Here is a 24,721-nt window from a genome sequence, read left to right on the forward strand (position 1 = left end):
TTATTTTAGCAGAATTACTGTGGGGTACCATTTTAGACTCTGTTAGGATATAGATATTCAGGCCTGTCTGCAAAGGCCTATACTTTAAGAATTTAGGTGTATTCTTATAATCACTTAGGTATTATAGAGGTACAAAACAAGAATCAAAATCAGTCTGCCTGTTTATAGGCCTTCTCTCACTATGATAGTCTAAGGCCTTGTTCTTAGGCTAAGGCCTTTGGCTAAACAGCAGAGGCAGCCATAAGCTGGGAAGCGAATGGTCATGTCCTCACCAATCACACTGAAATAAGGTAGTTCTAGGCAGTTAAAAAAGTGATCCAATCTATCACCTCCAGAGAAAGGGAAGAGCCTAGAAGATTTAAACTCATTTATCAATAGCTGGGATGTGAAATCCTCATTTCTTTGTTGTTCTATCACTGTAGTCCCCATTTCCCTACTGTTTGTCTTTATAATCTCTGTCGGGTTCTGTGATTGTTTCTGTCTGCTGTATAATTAATTTTGCTGGGTGTAAACTAATTAAGGTGGTGAGATATAATTGGTTAGATAATCATGTTACAAAATGTTAGGATTGGTTAGTTAAATTTCAGTAAAATGATTGGTTAAGGTATAGCTAAGCAGAATTCAAGTTTTACTATATAGTCTGCAGTCAATCAGGAAGTAAGGGGAGGGAGGTGGTAAATTGAAATCACGTTTTGCTAAAGGGGGAATGGGAACAGGGAATGGGAACAGGGACACAGGCAAGGCTCTGTGGTGTCAGAGCTGGGAAGGGGGACACTGCGGAAGGAAATTGGAATCATTGCTTGCTGGAAGTTCACCCCAACAAACATTGAATTATTTGCACCTTCGGACTTTGGGTATTGTTGCTCTCTGTTCATGCGAGAAGGACCAGGGAAGTGAGAGGGTGAAGGAATAAGCCCTCTAACAGACTCAGTCATGCTCCCATTAAGGTAGATGAGAATGAATTGGTAAAACTACCATTGACTTCAATAGGAGCAGGGTCATGTCCTTAGAATAAGAATAACAGAAGCATCTATGGACAGAAATGAAGACTGATTCAGGCAGTTACAGTTTGTAGTCTGAATTGTACCACATATGGTAATTGAGGTGTGAGGTGGAGAGAATGGTAGCATTCCATAGAATGAACTCAGAGTGACTAGGTGGAACACAGATTCAATTCTCTCTCTTGACAAAAAGTTGGATTTTGATCTTTGTATGTATTCTTGCAAATCTTTGGGCTCGTCTACACTTACTGGAGGATCTACGCTGTGGCGATAGATGCATTGGTGGTCAATTTAGTGGGTCTAGTGAAGACCTACTAAATCGACTGCTGATCACTTTCCTGTCAACTCCTGTACTCTACCTGATCGAGAAGAGTAAGAGGAGTCAACGGGAGAGCGTCTCCCGTCGATGCCACGTAGTGTGGAGCCCCTGTTAAGTAGATCTAAGCTACGTCGATTTGAGTTACGCTATTCATGTAACTCAAATTGCTTAGCTAAGATCGACTTTTCCCTGTAGTGTAAACAAGGCCTTAGAAGGGGGCAACCTTAAGTTTGGGAAAGGTGGTGTCAACTGGGTGGGTGTGAGGGGGTTTATATAGTAAGCAACAGGCTCAATCCCTTAGTATTGCTACTTTCCAGACATTGTAATGTATGGATTTTTTAAAAGATGCAGATCATTTATAAAGAAAAGTGTAAGATTATTTCTGGTTGCTAGCAGGACTCTTTTGTCTCTGTTTTTGTATAAGCTTTTTATTTTTTCTTCATAAAACAACTAAAACATTTATACAAAGAATAATAAAATAAATAAAGGTTTATGTATATATTGTCACTGATGTTTAGTAGCAGTTACAATTTACTTTCCATAAAGAGTTTACAGACTCTATAAGAATCAGGAAGGAACAAACAATAGCCAGGAAATGGTTAACTGTTTAAATTCAAGGTTCCATGTTACACAGTCACATTTAGGAAAGATTCTATATTTAGTACATGGTAGATCTGGAGTGCTTATTCCGGTTTGGGAATGTGTCTGTAGCAGTCACTAGTGTAGCTGGATGCTGGACAGTCTTGTTTTTTTGGAATGAACATTAATCCAATCTAATACTCATGGTGAAGATAGTTTGAATAAGCAAATCATCTTACATAAAACTTGCATTGTCCTCAATGAGTAAGTAATCTTAACAATCTTCAAATAATAAAGTAGTTCAACTTCAAAGTGTCAAACATTGGTTTTGCATTACAAACCCTTGAATTTAAGATAGCCTTTTTTGTTTTCAGTGAAAACATTAATAACACCATTATTGTAACAGTGATTATTTTTCCTTTTGTCATCCTCAATAAACACAGAACTAAAGTGAAAGTTATATACGTACCAATCATTTTTATCAAACAATTTTCAACCTGTATCCTGCAGTTTTATGTGATGTGCCGTTATCAAAAACATCAAAATGGAGTTACCTGAGGGCAACCTTACCTTTAAACCTATCTCTTTATTTAAAAAAGCATGTTGTTTGCTAGTTGGTTTTCCAAATGACTCCTATGGTTACCAAAGGATCTCCAACCAATAATATTTTTGATTCTCTGAAACTGAACAATAGCTGAATTTTAAAACTTGACACATTCAAAAATTTGGAAATTGTTACATACATAGTCTTTAGCATGGAGTGCACAATATGCTAAATTGGAGGGGAGGGATGCCTTAGGAAAAAAGTTAAACATTATCATTCTGTGCACGCACAAGAAGCTATATTGCTAAGTTCTGAAGTCACCTCCTCTACATAGGTGCATGCATATGAACTGGCCATGTGCACTTTTAAAAACAAGCTAACTAGAAGCTGAAGTTTAGCTGTAGCACATTGACCTGGACTCTTCCTGCCCCTTGACCAGCCTCCCATTCTTTATTCTCCTAACAGCTTTTTTGTTATGCTTGATCATTAGATTATGCATTAATTTCAGATTTCCTGTATTCTGGAACTTTGTGTCACAGATTGCACTCTGCTTTCCAGATCTATCAACATTTGAAGGATGTGGTTGGGACACAGCACAGAGGCTGTGCAATCTGCTCTCCTCATCCCTTGCTTCCTAAAATGTAGAGGAAGAGAGTGACTCACAGAGAAATTTCCAATGGTTACCATGTATACAATGATAATTAAAATAACTATTGTGGAATAGTATCAGAGGGGTAGCCATATTAGTCTGGATCTGTAAAAAGTAACAAAGAGTCCTGTGGCACCTTATAGACTAACAGATGTATTGGAGCATAAGCTTTCGTGGGTGAATACCCACTTCGTCAGACGCATGTGGAATGTGACCTTCATCCAGAAATACCTGTAAAAATTTATTGAAAAATTAAAAAAAAACTGATTCTGAAGATGAACCATCTGTGGAAGATGAAACTGCCTGACTTTACATTCTCTTTCCCCCTTTCTATTGATTTATGCTTGCCCTCAGAGGCTCACTCTGGACAGATCTAGTAATAATTCACAGGAGCAGGAGGCTGGTCCTTTTTGGTATTGTGACCTAGGCTGTGTAATACCCAACCAGAAGAGTTTAGACAGTGCTCTAAACAAGTGTTTCTCAAACTTTATGATGCCAAGGACTGGTTTGCAGCCTTCCTAAACTGTGTCAGGGAAATCTCTGGGACTGGCACCAGTCCACGGGCTGGTTGTTAAGAAACACTGTCCCTCTGCCATGTACATTGGCCAAACCGGACAGTCTCTACGCAAAAGAATAAATGGACACAAATCAGACGTCAAGAATTATAACATTCAAAAACCAGTCAGAGAACACTTCAACCTCTCTGGTTATTCGATTAGAAGACCTCAAAGTCGCAATACTCCAACAAAAAAACGTCAAAAACAAACTCCAACGAGAAACTACAGAATTGGAATTAATTTGCAAACTGGACACCATTAAATTTGGCTTGAATAAAGACTGGGAGTGGATGGGTCATTACACAAAGTAAAACCTATTTCCTCATGCTAATTTTTCCCCCTACTGTTACTCACACCTTCTTGTCAACTGTTGGAAATAGGCCATCCTGATTATCACTACAAACATTTTTTTTCTCCTAATAATAGCCCACCTTAACTGATTACTCTCGTTAGAGTTGGTATGGCAACACCCATTTTTTCATGTCATCTGTGTATATCTATCTTCCTACTATATTTTCCACTGCATGCATCCGATGAAGTGGGGTTTAGCCCATGAAAGCTTGTGGTCAAATAAATTTGTTAGTCTCTAAGGTGCCACAAGTACTCCTCGTTCTTTTTGCTCATACAGACTAACACGGCTACCACTCTGAAAACTGCTCTAGATTGTTTCCTTCAGCGCAAAATCCATCTTTTGACAAAAGACAAGTCACAGTAGCAGGAGCCATGAGGATAATTACATTTATCTAAACAAAAATGTAGTGAAGCAAACCCCAGAAGCGGCAGGGCACATCACACTTTTGTTTGTCCTATGTTCTCTCACAACATTCCATGACCAGATAACTTGGTTGATGCTTATAAGTTCCCAGATACCATAGTTTGGTTGGTGTTGTAGAAGCTTATATGGTTAGAACAGGCATTTCAAATACAAATTCTGTCAAATTCTCTACTGCAGCATAAAGAGACAGGAAAGCCCCTGGAACTGGCTAGCTGAGAATTCCCCTGCTGTGGGATATCTCTCAGCAGGCACAGAATCAGCATATCTGGACCATGACTCACTTGGCCTTGGCATACCTAGAACACAGCACAGTCCTTTCCCCACATCCTCCTGTGCAGTCCCTTAAGAGACCATTGTCAGATGGCATAAATTACAGAAGATCCCAGATTGCCCTAACCCAGTGGTGGGCAACCTGTTGCCCGCGGACCACACGCAGCCTGTCAGGGTAATCTGCTGGTGGGCCACGAGACAGTTTGCTGACATTGACTGTCACAGGAATCCCTGTGTCCCACACCGCTTCCCGCAGCTCCCATTGGCCAGGAATGGTGAACCGGTCTGCAGGTTGCCCACCATTGCCCTAACCTATGCTAAGTCCAAGACCTGCATGTATGTGCCATCATAATCAGGGAGGTGTAACTGGCTCTTGTATCCGCTCCCCTCCATTCTTGCATGCTGAGCAGATCTTGGCTCTGGAGAGAATCCGTTTGTATAGCACCTAGTACTGTGGGGGCCCTGATCTATGATTGAGGCCTCTCAGGGCATGTCTACACAGCAAAGAAAAATCCATGGCTGGCCCACGCCAGCTGATTCGGTCTCGTGAGGCTCAGGCCGTGGGGCTCTGCGATCTGGAGGGATGGGAGAGTCTCAGAGCTCAGTCTCCACCTGGAGCCAAGAAGTCTACATAGCAATGAAACAGCCCCACAGTCCTGTGAGCCTGAGTTGGCTGGCTCGAGCCAAACACGTGTTTTTCTTTGTTGTGTAGATATATCCTCAGTGCTGCCACAATACAAGTAATAATAATCTGGCAATTGTTCCTTTAATCGAGACCATGGCCACAGCAAATGGTGGGTGAACTTTATCTTTCCCTTCCTGCTTTTGTTGTATGTTCAGTTCTGCACCCTATCGAGTTTTACTGTTCTGATATGTAGTATGATTCAGATGAGCTGTCTGTAAGAGTAAACTGAAACAATACTTTGTAACTGTAACATATAGATAGTTCTTCCATTGTAACAGGTGAAGATTGTGTACTTGAATAGAGCTGTTAAAGTCATATTTTGAACAATATTAAAAAAGGAGTCAATGTTAGAAACCTATTGTCAATTGTCCCTGCTCTAGCAACCGAATTTAATTTGTCCAATTTGGGTTTCAGTTACAGCATTGATTTTGTCCAGAACAGCATGAACAGATGAATTGATGGTCAATATCTACTCTTCAATTAAAGAGAAAAGTTTTGTTGTCAGTGTGCTTGTATTATGGTAGGTGACCAAGCAGACATGATTTTGATGAGCAATCATTTGGCTCAGCTGGCTAAATTCCTGGGATTGTGAAGCAATAATTCCTATACTGGAATATGTTTCTTTTCTTGTTCTTCCATTGAGTAGTTTTAACATATCTGATTTACAAGAGATAGATTAGGAAGCTAACTTACAAGAAATGCCAATGATGATTATATGTAAGTGCTCTTTCCCTCTCCACATATTCAGATTGTACCAGCAACCTCAAGTAGTTCAGGATTTACAAAATGTGTTTGTGATATACCTTTACTGTTTGTGTTACCATCTGATCTGAGTATTTCTCATTGTTCTGATAAAGCATTATCACTCATGAATAAACATGCAAGAGAATGGTGGAGGATAACCCAATAAAAAAGATGATTTCACATTGTGTCAGACTTTTATCTGATAAATATTTATCCTTGCTTGTTTTAGCTAAAAGGCAAAATATAGCATTATAATACTTGGTATCATTTTACTAAAAATATAAAAATCTTAGGCATGAAGTTCTCTTAAGAAGAAATCCAAATAGTGTCCCTATTGATGCTGCACTTCCGGTGTGTGTATGCCCCATGTGCCTTTGATCAGAGATTTTCATTAGCAGTGCACATTTGCCCTGCACATGTACCCTAGACATCCTCACGTCCCACACCAAGGCTATATAGGGCCGTGCAGGTGAACCACTCTCAGATCCTTCTCAACCACCTCAGACTGAGACACAGCTTAGGGTGTCCTTATCAAGTGTGCCTTGGCTTCTTTGCCTTTGGTGACTTCAGTTTGCCTTGGTTTAGTTTAAATTAGTTTCATTGTGTCAGTTAGTTAATTAATTAGTTGACTTTTATTTGGAGGATTATTTGTTATTTACTCCCTCAGGGGAGCCCTCTTTCCCTGAGAGGGATACACCCAGTTCAGTGGGTTTTAAACTCTGCCTCACATGCTGCGAGGCCATCCCAGTCAGTGATGGACACTCTAAGCACGTTCACTGTTTAGCAGAGTCACGCATCCCACAGAAGTGTAATTTCTGGTTATCCCTCAAGTCCAGGGCAAGACAGAACTGGGAAAGCAAGTTGTGACTGTTAACGATGGAGCTGCTTTGGAGTCAGGTCAAGAGAGCCTTTACATCAGTCTCTGCCACTTTTATCTCAGTTCAGCATGCCCCCAGAAAGGGAATGCTTCAGAGGCCTCCTGTAAAGGTTCCAAGAGGGGAGCTCTAACACCCCGCTTAAGGAGTCTACTTTGAAAAGACCTCGCTGTCCAAACAGGTCAATAGCTTTGGAAGATTCCACTTAAAGCATGGTACAGTGGAGGCTAAGGGTTCCTCTGGTATTCAGGGGGAAGAGAGATCCCATAGCTGAAAGAGCAAACAGTGTTTTATTCAACACATTCCTCCAGACCAAAGGGAATAGTTCCAGGCTATTATTGCTGAGGGACAGTTACTAATGTCCTTAGAAGCTACTGCGGCTTGTTCTATCTCCACAGCAGTGGTGACGGATAGGGCATCCTGGCTCCATGTGTATGGTTTCCCCAGAGAAGTCCAGAATAGAATAGGATCTCCCATTCGATGGATTGAAGTTGTTCGTGGAGAATACCAATGAATCGCTCCACACACTACAAGACTCTGGAGCCACATTGCATTCGTTGGGCATCTACACCCTGGGAACAAAAGGAAATTCAGTAGATAGCAAATGGCCCAAAGATGCTGCCCACTGCACTTCTCTGGGTTTAAGAGGCCTTTGGAACCTCCAAGAAAGAGACAGAGGTTCCAGAGAAAGAGATCCTTTAACCCAGTGGTACTCAACCAGGTGTACAAGTTCCCCTGAGGGTACTCAATGGTCTTCCATTTTATCTATTAGCCTAGTTTTACAACAGGCTACATAAAAAGCACTAGCAAAGTCAGTACAAACTAAAATTTCATACAGACAATGATTTGTTTATACTGCTCTATATGTTATATCCTGAAATGTAAGTACAGCATTTATATTCCAATTGATTTATTTTATAATTATATGGTGAAAATGATAAAGTAAGCAATTTTTCAGTAATAGTGTGGCTGTGACACTTGTATTTTTAGGTCTGATTTTGTAAGTTTTTAAGTGAGGTGAAACTTGGGGGAACACAAGACAAAGCAGACTCTTGAAAGGGATACAGTAGTCTGGAAAGGTTGAGAGCCACTGCTTTAATCCATCTGACACTGCAGGCTTCTTCTTAAAAACATCAGTTTTGACAAGATGGTCGACAGTTTGAACCCTCCCCTTTCTCTAGACAGTTAGCTGCAATTACTTGCCCATCTCCCCCTGTTTGGCAACTGTCTCTCCTATTTCCAACAAGCTTGGGAATGTATCACGTTGGCTGAAGTGGTGCTGCAAGCAATAACAATGGGCTCTACACCATCCACTTTTCCTTCCTCCCTCCTTCTCATCGCCCTTCCCATTTCCTCTTCAGGGACCCTTCTCATGAGCTCTTATTACAGCATGGTCTACACTAGAAAATTAGGTTGGTTTAACTGTGTCGGTCAAGGATGTGAAAAATCCACACCCCTGAAAGACATAGTTAAGCCTACATAAGTCCCTGTGTAGACAGCACTAGGTTGACAGAAGAATTCTTCCATTGATCTAACTACTACCTCTCAGGAAGGGGGGGACCCTTCACTGACGGGAAACCCCTCCGTCCGGGGGGCAGAGAGGGAGTGCCAGCCAGCCCCACTCTGCCCCCAGTTCCACTGTGGCCCAGCCACAGCCACAGCTCCCCTCCTGGCCGCAGCTCCCAGCCGTGGCCCCAAGCCCAGACGTAGGGTTGCCAGGTGCCCGGTTTTCAACTGGAAAGAGTGGTTGGAAAGGCAACCTGGCAGCGCCTGATCAGCACTGCTGATCAGACATTAAAAGTCCGGTTACCTGCCGTAACCGGCCTCCGCCACCGGGGGTGGGGGTGGGGGCGGGAGTGGGAAGAGCAGTAGCTGGAGCCTGGAGGAGCACTCAGGGACAGCTCCAGCAAGACAGGTACCAGTGGTTCCCCCGTCCTGCCCCAGCACAGCTCACTCTCCCCTGCCCTGCCCCATTCACCCCCACCCTCAGAGCATGATTCCCCCTCCCCCATCCTGTCCCATTCATTCCCCCACCCCCACCCCAGCTTCCGGAGGGGGGGGGGGAGGAGAAGGAAGGGGCACAGACCGAGTAAGGGAGGGGTGATATTGAAAAAGTTCGTAGACCACAGGCTTAGATAAATGGATGTCAGTTCCCCAACAGGTGAAACACTCCTTAGACTGATGGAAGAATGATTACAATGTAGGTGCAGGAGTTCCCTTCCTCCAACTGGTGCCAATAGTAACTGTAGCTAGAGATGTATCTCTGTTGGGATAGGGTTCATACGGCCCATATGGTACAGGGCATATGATTGCCTCAAGAAACCCCCCCTCCCCATCAACCCATTGGAGCTCAGGACAGCCAGAAATTCTTGCCTTCATTTTATGCCTTTCATCAGAGACAAGTCTATCGAAATCATGACAACAATGTATCCTGCATGTTTTACATCAACCAGCAGGAAAGGGTCTGACCCACTCTCTGCCCACACCAAAGAAATACAGTTATTGAACTGGTGGTTAAGGCATTGCATAAGAATTTTGGCAAATAATCTCTCTGGCAGGCAAAACATCACAGCAGATGGTCTCAGCAAGACTACAAATGGGAGTTGGACTCCCAGTTTCTTGTCAGCATATTGGGGGTTCCCAGAAGTGGATCTCTTCACCACTGCTACAAACAAAGAATGCCACCTGTTCTGTTCAGTTGGAGGCTTAGGCCGCAGATCATTGGAGGGATGCATTCCTCCTCCCTTGGGTGGAGAAGCATTTCCTACTACATCTCTTATTCTCCAGGTGGTGAACAAGATCAGACAGGACAAAGCCAGAGTTATCCTAATAGCCCCGACATGGTCAAGGCAGACATGGTTTCCTTACCTACTTCACCTAGCTCTCTGTCCAGTGATAAATCCTCCAATCATTCCTCAACTCCTCTTACAGGGCACCAGTCAACTGTTGCATCCCAATCTGAGAACTCTCCACCTCAAGACATGGCTCCTCAATGGTTTGTTGGGTTAGAGTCAGCCTGTTCTGCAGAGTACAGCAAATATTACTAACTGTTAGTGGTAGGAAAGAGTCTACCAGAAATATTTGCCTTCAGAAATGGAGAATATTTAGTCACTGGTGTCATCTCCAGAAAGTTGTTGATGAATGTGCCCTGCTTCCACTGGTTCTGCTGCATTTAAAGAAAATGATGGTGTGAATTAGTTACCTCAAGATTCATTTAGTTGCTTTAACAGCTTTTCATCCCACAATTTATGGGTTCTCACTGTTTGCTCATCCTACAACTGTAACATTCATGAAAGGTCTGGGAAACAGGGTAAAGTCCCCACTCCAGTTTGGGAACTCCGTTTAGTTCGTAAAAATTCATGAAACCTCTCTTTGAACCAATGGCAACATGTTCATTATTGAACTTGTCTATGAAGACAGCCTTTTTAGTGGATGATATTGAGGTCTTAATGGCAGACCCTCATTTCTGCAAGGACAAGAATTCCTTATGCCCCAGATTCCTTCCTAAAGTATTCTCTGAGTTTCATCTGAATTAGATTATTTATTTACCAGTTTTCTTTCCAGAACCATATTATTCGGTTTTCGAGGCTGATTTTGACACTCTAGATCAGGGATTGGCAACCTTTGGCAGGTGGCTCGCCAGGGTAAGCCCCCTTGTGGGCCGGGCCGGTTTGTTTACCTGCTGCATCCACAGGTTCGGCTGATTGCAGCTCCGACTGGCCGCGGTTCGCAGCTCCAGGCCAATGGGGGCTGCGGGAAGTGGTGTGGGCCGAGGGATGTGCTGGCCACAGCTTCCCTCTGCCCCCATTGGCCTGGTGCAGTGAACCGCGGCCAGTGGGAGCTGCGATCAGCCGAACCTGGAGATGCAGCAGGTAAACAAACTGGCCCGGCCCGCCAGGGGGCTTACCCTGGCGAGCCACATGCCAAAGGTTGCTGATCCTGGGCTAAATCATTCAGAAAAATCTCCTCTACACAGTTTTGTTTGCAGGCAGATCTAAAGGATCTACTATTTCTGCCCTGAGACTGTGGAAATGGATCTCTGGATGTATTATTACTTGTTAAGGTGCTGCCATCATTCCACCTCCTCCGGGTGTGTCAGCTCATTCTATGAGGTTGCAGTCTGCGCCTATGGCTGTTACTTCAAAATGTCCCAGTATCTGAGATCTGCAGAGTCGCTACATGGTCCTTGGTACATACCTTTTCCAGGCACTATGCCCTAATCAGTGACTCTAGATGGGATGCAGCAGTTGGTAATTCAGTTCTTTCCTCAGTTATGTACTCGATTCTGAAGTTCCCTTCTCCTTTCGGAGGTACTGCTCAGAAGAAGACAAAGAGGTTACTCACCGTGTACAGTAACTGTGGTTCTTTGAGATGTGTCCCTATGGGTGCTCCACTACCCTCCCTTCTTCCCCTCTGTTTTGTATTTTCCTTATGAGACTTGGTGATGGAGAAAGAACTGAGGTGGTTTGCCTATATAACCTCAGTGTGGGACACAAGGATGTCTAGGGCATACGCATGGGCTGAATGGGCACTGCTAATGAAAATCCCCAATCAGAGGTGTGTAGGACACACATGCACCTGAAGTAGAGCACTCACATCTCGAAGAACCAGTTACTGTACAGGATGAATCATCTAAGGGCTTGTGTCCTGTAATGGTATAGTTAAAGCAGCAAACCTCCCTTCCCCAGTGTGGATGCAATTATACCAGTTTAAAACTGTGTAAATTGGTATGGGTTATTCCGGTTCAGGAAATGAAATAAGCTTTACCAGCATAAGGCACCTCTATACTGATATAACTGTATCCATATCAGGGCTTACACCAGTATAACTGTATTGGTAAAAACCCATATCCCCTAACTAATGTAGTTACACTGGTATAACTTTTCTAGTGTAGACGAAGCCTAACACTCACGCTGACTAGATGATGGATAAATACTCAGAAGTCAGGAAATGGTTCTTAGAGCAATGTTACCTTACTCACATTGCACATACTGTATGTTTTCTGGAATATATTTTAGAGCATAAATATTAAGCACAGTAATGATACATTTTTAAATCAACACAGGAATACAAAATACAACAGTTGTAATTTGCCTGAGTCAACATTGCAATGAGAAGGTTTTTTTTTTTAATTATTTCCTGGTGGAGCATTTAAATTTGTAATTTAAACACTCAAACCTTACATTTATATGACAGTTTGTATTTTAATTTCTCTGGTGTTGAAAAAAAGAAAAAAATGAAAATTAAGACTTGAAAGCTTTGCTAGGGAAGACTTTTAAACTCTTTAAACTAAATTTATTGGGATTGTGGAGTTTACAAATTCTACTTGATTTTGCAACAGTGTGGAAGAACCAAAATTTGATCAGGCAATGAGGATGATGTAAATTGTACAGGCGAGAAGTACTCTCCAACAGAAGTTATAAGATATAAGAGTCTGTTTCTGCATTTATATCTGTGTTTAAAGAAAGTTTTCTACCCGGACAACTTTCTACCTAGTTAACAGCTATGCTAACTTAGACACTCACTGTAAAACCACTATTATATCTTTGAATGTCAGCCTCCAAAACATCCCTCTACATACAATCTTTTCAGTGTAAAAATGCTAGAAATTGGTAACTCAGGTGATATTTTGCAGCACATTTTAAAAATAAAAATCAACAAATTAATCTAATACACAGATGGCACATGTAGTTAAAAATTAAGGTGACTATTGTTTGTATAGCACACTGGGATTTTTCCAGTAATGTGTGCCAATAACAGTAGCCCAACCTAGTTCAAGTAGATTACCCTTGATAACTGACCTTTGTGTCCAGTATGCATCTTCACTTTTGCCTCAAGCCACATAACTCCCTTTGTGGTTAATTATCTGGTAGCAGAGCACAACATTCTGGAGATGATTGCTCATGCTTAACCACACACCTGCATTAACATAAGATCTTCTTTCTACTGTGCTATAATTGGATTTTCAATTGCACTGTTTTAAACATAGAATTTCACCTTGTGGCTAACCTGCAATTAATTTTTATAGAGGTATTTTACTAAAAGTCACTGTTTGGTGGAAAGATCATATTTCTAGCTAAGTTGCCTATCTCTTTTAATGTTCTTAGTATCTTTCTGAACCTAAATCAAAGAGATTTGTTTGCGCAATATGTTATTCTGTCTTTCCTTGGTTGGAATTCATGTCACCTTCTTGTTGAAATACAAATTATATTCCAGCACTTTTATTATCTAAAGGCTTTTTAAAATCTCTTAAATACAAATAGTTTGTGTGGCATGCAGGCATAAATCAATATAGTTTACACAGCTTTTGTTTAAGAACCTAGCCTGCGGTTTATTTACTACTCATACGTACTGAATTATCAAAGTATGTCATTAACGTTAAAAATGTACTGTAGTGAACCCTCCACAATGTATTGTGGTATTTTCTTTTTAAACTGAAAATATACCTACTTCATCACGAAAGGAGTGGACGGAAGTTTTGCACTTTGCTGCCTGAAGGTGTCTGCTATAGCCAGCTTCTATCTGCGACCTCTAAATCAGTTTCTTTTCATCTCTCTGCCTTGAAGAGCTTACACTTTAATTTTAAACATGAGGCTACAAGTGCACATGCTGTGTCTGGGGATGGTTGGGTGTGCTACAAACGGTAGAGTTGGGATGGGATGGGGAAAGAGGAATGTTACAGCAGAAAGATCCTGTAGCTGTGAACACTTACAAAGGGAATACCATATTAATATTTATACCTTGCAAATAGCAAATGTGAAGATTTTAATGATGATCACCGCACCGTATTTGAGCACTATTTCTAATCAGAATATATTGGGAGCACTTGTAAATTTGGGAAAACATTCATATTATTAAACCAAGGGTTTTTGTTTTGTTTTGTTTGTTTTTTCATAATAAATACCAGAAAATTAGTTTCAAAATGCCTGCAGTCATGAGGCTCAAACTTTCCATTAAAAGTTTAGCTTTTGTGCTGAGACTAAGTATTAAAAATCGCAACCCAAAAGGACTTCCAGAAAGCTGTGGGCAACAGGAAAAGTTGCATTAAAAGGGAAGTTGGCATAAAATGTAATCATATTTTTAAATTAGGTTTTGATATTACTAATCACACCATTCCTTAAAAAAAAGTGTGAGACAATCAGCACTAGGAACATTGCTTTCTGAAAAATAAAAGCTCCTTCAAAATATGGTCTCTTGAAAATACTTAACAAGATTATACCTTGAATTAGAGCTGTCCTGGAATAAAATGTAATGTGTCATTTCTGTCAGTGAGCTCTGAAGTTATTTGTTACTATAAACAAGACACTTTTATTATTTACTAACATTTTAATATAACATTACTGCTAAAAATGGTCCTGATTGAGGAAAGCTATCAGCATATGCTTAAGTGCACCCCTATTCAAGACTGCACTTAAGCCCCTGTCTAAAGTTAAGCAGGTGCTTAAGTGCAGTCCTGAATAAGAATTGGGGCCACTATTAGGGTTGGGAGTCAACCCTCCTTCCTTTCTTCTTGGGTAGCCAGGACACAGTCTCCAGGTGAAATCCTGTCCCTGCTACAGTTAATGGCAAAACTCCCATTGACTTCAATGGGCCAGGATTTTATTCTCCATGTAGTCTTTCTTCCTCCGCGTTACCTCCACCTTCACTGTGGTTGGTCAAAGGAGACATATCCAGGAAACAGGGGAAACTGGGTTCAGTAACTCCTCTGCTGGATCTTACTTTTCAAACTTACCTGTATTCCAAGGCTTCTGCTGGTGTTTAGTGTCCTGGGTGCATGACGTATCTGAAATCTTGTAAGAGCTTGCATGTCCGGCATTGGTTTTTTTAGAAGTGCGGTGTGCTCTGGAGTGTAAATATGGGGGTGGGGGAGACTCCAAGCACCGGAGTGAGGAATAGAGCTTCAGCTCATACAAAGGAGTGTTTGTACGTTGGCAGTCATTGTAGGTATCAGATATTTTCTTTTTTTTTCACCTTAAATATTATTATATTACTAATTCTGGAACAGTGTATATAGATTTTAATACAAATTAAATATAGCTTATTTGCTTATCAAAAACTATACATTTTTATTTTATTGAATGCAATGACAGTATCTGTGTATCAAATTGTTTTTAAATGTATTATTTTTCAAAATACTATTGTGGAAGTTAATCATACATTTAAATTCAGCTTTCAGATTGCTTATTGATTTACCAACCTAGCACTATCAAATACAACCTCATGCATATTCTATTTGGGTTGCTTAGCTTTCTTCTGAAGCAGACTTGCATAAAAGTGAATTTTAAATCAAAGTGCTTTGCCAAGACCACTGTATCTTTGGCATAGACCAGTGAACAGTCTGCATTTCTCATCCAATTTATGTTTCTTTTTGGATCAGGAACAACTGTCTCAGACATGAATTATATTTTAGTTCCACATTCATACCTCTCAGTTTTGGCAATCTTCTGTTTGTCAGGCGTCTTCAAAAGGAGACTAATTGCTTTATTGATTCTCTCTGTAGCAATCCCCTGGCTTTGCCGATTGCCAAACAAGACAGTTTGCTGGAGAAAGACACCATGTTCAAAGATGCAACAAAAGGCTTATGTAAGCAGCAGTCTCAAGATACCGCATCTGACAATGTCACAGTGACTGACACAACCAAACTTGAACAGGTACATGTCAAGTTTCTTAAATGTCTTGGATCTGGAAATTTAAAATTTGATGAACAAGAAAACACAGGAATGTAATCAATTCATGCTATAAGTTTGGCTACAGTCATTTTCCAGTAATAATTCTCAAAATTATGACACCCAAATGTCTTGGGATCAGGCTACCTGAAAGACCCCCTGTCTCGCTGCATTCCATAGACATAGTTGTGATCAGCAGATGTATTTGGTTTTTAAATTTTAAATAATTGGTCAGGCACTCAAAACCTTGGGGCCTTTGCATGGTACCAAAGTGCAAATAATAATAGAAAAATAAAGAAACTATGATTTTTTTTCTCCTCTCTCTTGCTATAATTATATACACAGTGCTTTATTAACACATAAACTATGCAGTCTCTTTACTGGAGAGTTCACAGTTTAACATCCCATAACGAGATTTCACCCAGCTCATAACAATATTGTAAAAATCTGTGTAATCAAATATTAGCATTTATATGACTGTAGCTAGTTTTACTTCCTTTATTAATACAATGATGGATGTCCATGACATAGTTGAGAGACAGAGATAGTTTGTTCAGAATCTCTTGCCATTTGCTATACATGCCAAACTATTTGTCGCCAATAATGTCTCCATGATATAGATCACGAGCAACTTTAAAGAAGGCTGTGTATTTATGAAGCAATTCTGACTTCTATAATGTACTCAGCACTAATCCTTCTAAATAACATAATTTTTTATTATTGTGAACTGAAATTTCTGTTGAATGCAGTTGCTTTGAAGGAATCTTGGCAAAATGTTTCCGTAACAGACAGAATGCTTTACATTAAAAATAAAAGCTTTGAACATAGGACAGTAAATGTGATCTATCTAACAAGGATTCAGTATAATTTATCCGTAATGTTTGTATCCTAACCTATACTGGAAGTAATCATGTTCTGTTTAATTTTTCATTACGATATGCAGAGTCATTACTCTGGTTTTATCTTCATATATTATTAAAACAGATCAGCATGATATTTCACCTGGTGCATGTCAAGGATATCATACATTCATAGGCAATATGGCCTATGATTAGGCCTTCCTCAGGGGATCTGAGAGAAGATTTTGAACTTATTAAGCTTGGAATATACATTTTTAATATTGAAAGATATAACACTATTTTTGGTTTTGAAATAAAAAAAATTATAATAGCTCAGATTTACACACAAGCACAAAATGTTAATATACAAAATAACAAAATATCATATCCAGATAAGGTCAGATGAGCAATTGGGGACTTTTGATTCTTTTTTTTTTTCTAGCTGAAATATGTTTTTTGATCTCAACTAATTTCCTGAACCCAATATGCCAGATCAAGAAGGCAATATGAATAATCACCATAGTTGCATAGTTGGCAATTTCTGTTCTTATCAGTTGAGGAGGAGATTTTCCCCAGTACACGATTGAGATCTCTGGCATGAAAAGGAGTTGTGTGTTACATTCCACAAGCAAAACTGCTTAGTCTTTTTGCTTGATTAAGCCATTTCTTTTTGAAAACAGACTTGGCATAGAACTGTTGTGCCACATATTGTTGGCCACATAATGTGATGTGGACTTCTAATGTACAATATTCAGTGGTTTTTTCTTTATTGCTGTAATGTTAGATAAAACATGCAGGGGAAAGTAGTGATTGGAAGAATATTGTGCATGGAAAATAGAAGGCATACTGCCTTATTAATGGTACTAATAAATAAAATTACTTCTGGTGATATAGTGAAAATTACTAACATTATGTTATTAAGCCATTTAAACAGATTATGAACAATTATATATTCCCAAACACACATACAGGTCTGTCGCATCTTAGGCACATTTAACATGCGCGATTTCAGCTTTATGCGGTCGGCAAAAACAACAACAAAAAGAGAAAAATAACAATTTAAATACTGTTTCTGTAGTGCGGGCGATTCCACCCGCCATTACACTCAACGTAATTTTGACTATACGCGATTTTCGCTTTAGGCGCTGACTGCGGAACGTAACCCCAGCGTAAGATGAGACAGACCTGTACACACTGTCAAATGAGTAAATAGAAAACTTCATTGTTAATATTAAAAATAAGATAGCATTTAGCTTCTAATATAACTATGGCTGAGAATGTTCAGTGACCGTTCAGATTATTAGTTTTGAGCTGCTGTCGCCATAGTTTAGGGTATTGAGAACCGTAATAAAATATATATTATAAGGTCACTTTGTCAGTCAGACACAGGAGGCAAGAAGGAAAAAATAGAATAAACTCATCTGTATGCTCAGAAAAAGGAGGTGAACAGAATAAAATTGGAAATGCCCTGGAAGTATGTAACCCCCAGTCAATTCATTTGTGAACTTAATGCATGTGGAATTTCTTATATGTACGACTCTTTTTTACTACTTGAGTTTAAATCTAGCTTTTACAGCATTTATTTGCTTCATGGGCCAACATCATCAAATTCTTCTCCTTGACCTTGGCTGGATGGTATATCCTGGGGATGTGCAGCCCTTTTTCCTCCCTCACACAGTATTACTTATGTGTGGCATCCCAAATGAGAGCAAATCCCATAACATCCTATTATTCTGTATGGGTGCAAAACCTACCTTGACATCCTTTGGATCAGGAATTGGCCCTATATGCCACACATTTAACATAAAACTATCTTAGAATTGTTTATTCGGAATTTCTATTTTTTATTCCTCGACCTGCACCCCCACTATACAAATTGTTCTAGCCCCCCTGTATATGGCTCTCTACATGCCCAAGTAGTGCCTCCCCCATCTACACTGCTATTTCTAGCGGTGTAGTGTTCTGCTGCCACCCTGCTGCTGGAGCCTTTAACTGCTGCCTCCCCCTGTCAGAGCCTTTCACCGTCATGCATAGCTACATACTGCAGTGTGGATGCAGCCTGTTTTTCTTTGCTGTGTGTGGCTACACTTACGCTATATGCCGTCACAAGACATGTGTAGTGTAGACAAAACCTACGAGTAGAGACTTTCTTTGGTCAGTATTTATTGCCTGTTACTAGTACTGATCAAAAAAAGGGACACATTTTTGTGAAATTTGGAATATTACCTATCACACACAATTTTATTTTGAAGAATGGATGGAAAATAATGAGGAGCCAGAGTGAGACTAGTCTTAAAGTGGTTGCTAACACACTGCTGTATGCTGCCCAAGGTGTGATAGACTGGGCAGAGCCAAAGTTTTATCCCCTTCCCACTTGTCACTCTACAGAGCTAGTTTGGTATGCAGGGAATTAAGCGGCACTCTTGAGGCCAGCTATAAATTATTCCACTCCTCACCCATCTCACCCTAGGGGAGCAAAGCAGAGGAAGAACTGTGAATCTCCGAATCATAAACCGTCCCAGGGCTACTCATGGTGTGTGTGTGTGTGTGGGGGGGGGGTGCATCTTATGCATTGCTCCTTACACAGAGCTATTCCTAAAGGCACAGTTTAGCCCAAAGACAATATATCCATTATTGGGGTCACATTTTGCTATAAGTTCTACTCAGAAGTGACCCTGAAAATATGCATGTTGGCTCATTCTATAAAAGTCATGATAGTCATCATGTAGCACACATGCAGCTAACTGCATATGAATACTTTTATTTGTGAGTTCTGTAATGTAAGCAGTTTAATTTTAGGAATGATAAAAAATTAATTTGAAATGAAATTATCCCCAATATCTATTTCTTCTGGCCTTTAATACTTCCTAATTAAGATTTCTCAGGTGTTCTTTCTTTTTTTTTTTTTTTTTGCTTTGAATTGTGTTTTCTGTCAAGTGTATGATTTAAATTGGTGGCTCATTCATTAGGAATAGAGCTGGAGTTTAATGAAGACAATAATAGGATTGGTTGTGGAATTGATGAGGAACTGAATAGAGCAGTTAACTCTGAGTTATTTGTATATACTGTATGTGATTGTGCTCTATGATATCTAAAGGCATAACAAGTTTGAAAAATAGAAAAAAATGCTCATAAGTAGCATGTCCTGATTCAAGCAAGAAGTAACAACAATGCATAAAGAAGAAAATAGAAAAAGTGTTTTGTTATTAAATACAGACTTAGAAAACTGTCACTCCTTTTTGTGCTCATGTCCTGAGAGCTGTCATTCTTGACACAAATCTTGAGCCTGTGAGAATCTTTAGGGTGAACTGAAGTGTAAAGAACTACATAGTTGATATTCTACAATTCTGAAATTGTTTGTGATGCTAGAGAAGGGCTATATGTTTGTAAGTTCAGTTATTTTATACCAACAGATGTATTGTTTTTGAGAAAAGCTGGTAAACTATTTAAACAATAAGACCCAGCAGGATTTGGTGGTTCTGTCAAACACCAAATGGCTAGTGTTTTTTTTTTTTTTTTTTTTTGCTTGGCATAAAGATGAAGGTTGAGTGCCTTCAAACACTCTTTTTGTGTGTATCTTGGGTATCTTAAATCTAGTGCTCCTATTTATTGTTTGATTGATTGATTGATTGATTGATTGATTGATTGATGGATTGAGAAAAATATATATGTTCTGTTATTTCCAAGGATTCACATCTGGGGATGGATATAGAGCACCAAATCCTGTTCATCTTGGTTACCCAACAACACAGGGTAACCAAGTGTGGATTATCTCTGCCTTAAAATGACAATTATAATATTTTTTGTATATATATGTATAATCACGGTACCTTTTGGTCAATGATCTCCAGCACTTAAAAAAGGTCCCATTTAGTCCCTTTTCACAGATGAACAGACTGAGGCACATACAGGTTAACTGATTTACCCAGTCACACAATGAATCAGTGATAAAGGTAGGAAAAGAACCCAGAACTTCGGACTCCCAGGGCCAGATACTGCACCTATTAAAGTAATTGGCAAAACCGCCATTGACTTCAAGCTTGTACCCTCAGTGTTTTTGCACTGATCACATTGGTCAATTACTGATGAAATAACATTGTGAATGCCATTTTCTTTTTGTTTTTGTTAAAATGTGGATTTGCCAGTTGTTCACTTCAAACACATCTAGGTGACTATTATCTATTTGTCTATATGTTCTTCTGGTATCTAGAAACATTAAACTTGCCAGCTGATATTAACAATGATTCAACCTGCACTGTGAGCATAGTAGAATTCACTGCACAATGTATCAGTCTTTATCGTATTTTATAGCAGTTCTCTTATAGTTGATGTATTGTACTTTTACAACATATAATCAATTTTCCTTTTGGTAACAGAATTTGTTTCTATAACATTTAGATTGTACACTCTTTAGGCCTCTTATCTCCTGTGTTTGGAAAGCACCAAGCACATTTTGGGTGCTACTGTGATATAAATAATAATAAAACATTATTCATACATTAGATGCTGAGCACCTTCTACTCCTATTGACAGTTTAACTCCCGACTCTCACTGAGTTTCCTCTGTTATGTTCTGTGCAGCTGAATTCCAATAGCATATTGAGTTCCATATGCTGAGAAGGGTGAAGCTACAGCAATATGGGAGCTCTGTTTGGTGGCAGCCGATATGTGATTTACAAGTGCATTAACTTTTCAACTCTCGATCATCTTCATCAGAAACAGTCAATGAAGAGGGCAGGAGTGTTCTACTTGAACTTGGAGTCTTGTCACGTTTAGGGATTGCAAAAAGCATACATGTACATTTCCATATACTTAAGTCCCCATTAAACCCGTACAGAATATATGCCTTAAAATTAATAATCTTTCTAATTTACTTCTATTGCTTAAAATAAAGGATGAAGAGTTATTTGGGAAGTATAGACAACTTTTTGGTTTCTTAATGCAGAATAAACATTTATATCAATTGTAGTGGTTGTCACTTGTAATTGAAACTAGGGGATTACACTGCAGGTTGAGCGGCTATGAAGTTAGATTATTTGAATGTATGATTTGTATTTTCCAGGTCAAGTTAATGCCTCCAGCACCAAATGATGACCTGGCTACTCTGAGTGAGCTAACAGACAGCAGCCTGCTCTATGAGATTCAGAAACGTTTCAGTAACAATCAGATATATGTGAGTGGCTTTGAAACTGCTTACTGCAGCATTTTTATTCAGTTACCTACAGTCAACTTTCAGTGATGAGCAATTAAAGAAAATAGTATTGGACTGTTAGTAATTCCAGCTAAGCAGAATTACTAGACACTAGGCTGGCAAGTATTGCTGACTAATATTAAGATGAATGAAGGTGTATGTGTGTGTTAAATTTACAACTACTCAAATTTAATTGGGAAAGTCTGAAATTAGGGGGAAAAAAGATATAGTGAGTATGCACAGGTAAGTCTATATGTATATTTACCAGAAAATATGTGCTGGTAAAATGTGATAGGGGCATGTGAACTCATTCCTCTTAAACTATCAAGAGATTTCTGTCTTTAACTTTAGGTAAGCATAATTTTCATGCAGGCTTCTGATTACAATAACCGGAATGGAATAGAGATTTGGATAACAAATCCAGAAATCAGTATACAGCATTTGATTCCCTGTTACTTTTTCCTACAATTTACATGAATAATTCTCTTGATATTGTTATGTTAATGGTTTAGACACAGTAAAATAATTACAAGATGATTTACATGCAAAAGATTTTTCTGTTCTTGCCATGTTAAACAGAGGGAGAATCCAGTCAGCCATAGATTATTTCAAAAGTAAAATCTGCATATGCATATTTCTGGCATCCCTATTCATAACTACTTACCCTTTTCTAGCTTATTGAACAGCTGATTAGGTAATTTGCATGTAAATGTGAAATGTGTGAATTTGATTTAATCTAATGAATTGACAGAGTGTGGTTAGACCAGAGAAATGCAGAGATTCAGAATGTCACAAACAACAAGCTACTGTAAACACCTGAAATTAAATACGGGAATAACGTTCATAGGTACTATGATATTGGTTGGTAGTAACAATGCTGTTCAGATGCTGAGATTATATTTATGTTCCTGCCTTTTTTGTTTATGTGAATCCTCCTTTTTATCTCATTTTCAGAGGTACTGAGCATGCACAACTCTGACTCAAATCAATGGGAGGTACAAATGCTCAGCATCTATGAAAATCAGGGCCAAGTGTAGGTTTACTCTTAAAATAGTTCACCTGATTTCTCGTTCTCAGGATTGACTCTGCGGTTCTACGTCTGCCTATCCTTCTGGCCTAATTAAATATTTTTGTTTTGTTCAAGAGCACAATAGTGATCTCGAAGCCATTGATCAGTGCTGTTATGGTTAATAGCAGCCATTTGTGCAATGTTTGGTGATTGCCATCAGAACTGAAAAACCTCTCATCCATTATTTACCTGGGCTCCATCATCTCAGAAAGGAAAAAGCCGCTGGAGGCCATTTCCAAACCCAGATCTCCCTCACCACAGCACACATACTGCCATGCTCACTGTAGCTGTTGCAGAGAGGCATAAACTACATCTGCCCTATCCAACAGGAGATCTAAGCAGGGCTTCATTCTGAGGGCAGGTGGTTTTATTGTATCTCCCCTCCATAAGGATGTTCTGTTGGTGGAGAGAGGTGGGGCACGTGGGCAGATGGGTAGATTTGATTTCTTTGTTGCAACCCAGAAGTCCCATCTGTGATGGTTGCTCAGGGGATACGCTAAATCAGCATAGTCTCAGGTCACAGGTCAGTGCTGCCTAGTTTTGTGTTTCATAGACATCTTATACACTCCTGTGCAGAACACTGGGTGAATGTAGCTGCTTTATAAGAAATATTTGAAAAGGAATAACTGATACCTTTATGTTACTGGAAATATGGGTTCCTTGATAAGCCTAAACTATTTATGTAAATAGATTTTTAGAATGAGCTAATGATAGGTGTCTTAGAACAATTTTTAGAAGAATCAACAATTAAACAGAACTTTAATACAATGAAAGTTTCAAATCACTAAGACTATTATATTTTTGAATGGCATCAAAAGAATTTTGGAATACTAGTGGTTGCTGGTTTTCTAATGACAACGGGCCAGGTCTTGGGTTTCAATCAAGGAACACGGCAAAGCTTGTGCGGGGAGACAGAGAATGGATGCAAAGGCATCTTTAACCACCCACCCCACCCCCGCACCCCATGTGCTCTCCTGATCCTGGGACTTACTGGGCACAGATCTGTTCTTTGGCGTACATTAGAATAGCCTTCAGGGTTTACAGTGGGTGCCAACAGCCCCAAGTGGCCTTTTTGGCATATGGAAATCAGCTGGTGATTAGAGAGCCCAGCTCTAAATCTCTTACAGTTTGCAGCTAGCAAAAAGGTGGCATAGGACTCACTATAGCATTTCTACAGCATCAAAGGATCACCCTATGTGGACAGAATCCTGCAGAGATTGGTTAAGAAACTGCCTGTGCTGGCTTTATGGCAGTTTTCCACAAAGGATGTGACACAGAGCGGCTCCAGGGGCCTGGGCCTAGTGATTTGACATAAATAATATTTTTGCATTCTTTGGGCATTGTGACAGACCCAGACCAGTGGGGTACAGGAGTCTGGTAGACGGCAAATATACTGGTCACTGGATGAGTAGTTTTCTGTTCCCTGAGTGACCAGAGCAGGGGCTGCACTAGAGTAATCAAGAACCTGCTAGAACCAGTTAAGGCAGGCAGGCTAATTAGGACACCTGGAGCCAATTAAGAAGAAGCTGCTAGAATCAATTAAGGCAGGCTAATCAGGGCACCTGGGTTTTAAAAGGGGCTCACTTTAGTTTGTGGTGCGAGTGTGAGGAGCTGGGAGCAAGTGGCGCAAGGAGCTGAGAGTGAGAGGGTGTGCTGCTGGAGGACTGAGGAGCACAAGCGTTATCAGACACCAGGAGAAAGGTCCTGTGGTGAGAATAAGGAAGGTGTTTGGAGGAGGCCATGGGGAAGTAGCCCAGGGAGTTGTAGCTGTCATGCAGCTGTTACAGGAGGCACTATAGACAGCTGCAGTCCACAGGGCCCTGGGCTGGAACCCGGAGTAGAGGTCAGGCCCGGGTTCCCCCCAAACCTCCCAATTGACCTGGACTGTGGGTTCTTCCAGAGGTGAAGGTCTCTGGGCTGTTCCCCAACCCACATGGTGAATCTCTGCGGCAAGAAATT

General features: G+C 40.1%; 1 protein-coding gene across 1 annotated transcript in view; it reads left to right on the top strand.

Moving 5' to 3' along the window:
• Nucleotides 1–24,721, top strand: part of MYO16 (myosin XVI) — a 454,918-nt gene that overhangs the window by 150,284 nt on the left and 279,913 nt on the right. The window contains exons 9-10 of the mRNA XM_029913187.1: nt 15,499–15,649; nt 21,565–21,675. Of these exons, the coding sequence (XP_029769047.1) occupies nt 15,499–15,649; nt 21,565–21,675 (262 nt within the window). The remainder of the gene's footprint in view (nt 1–15,498; nt 15,650–21,564; nt 21,676–24,721) is intronic.

The sequence above is a fragment of the Terrapene carolina genome, unplaced genomic scaffold, assembly GCF_002925995.2.
Source record: "Terrapene carolina triunguis isolate 2854851 unplaced genomic scaffold, T_m_triunguis-2.0 Scaffold21, whole genome shotgun sequence".
In the NCBI taxonomy this organism is placed as follows: Eukaryota; Metazoa; Chordata; order Testudines; family Emydidae; genus Terrapene; species Terrapene triunguis.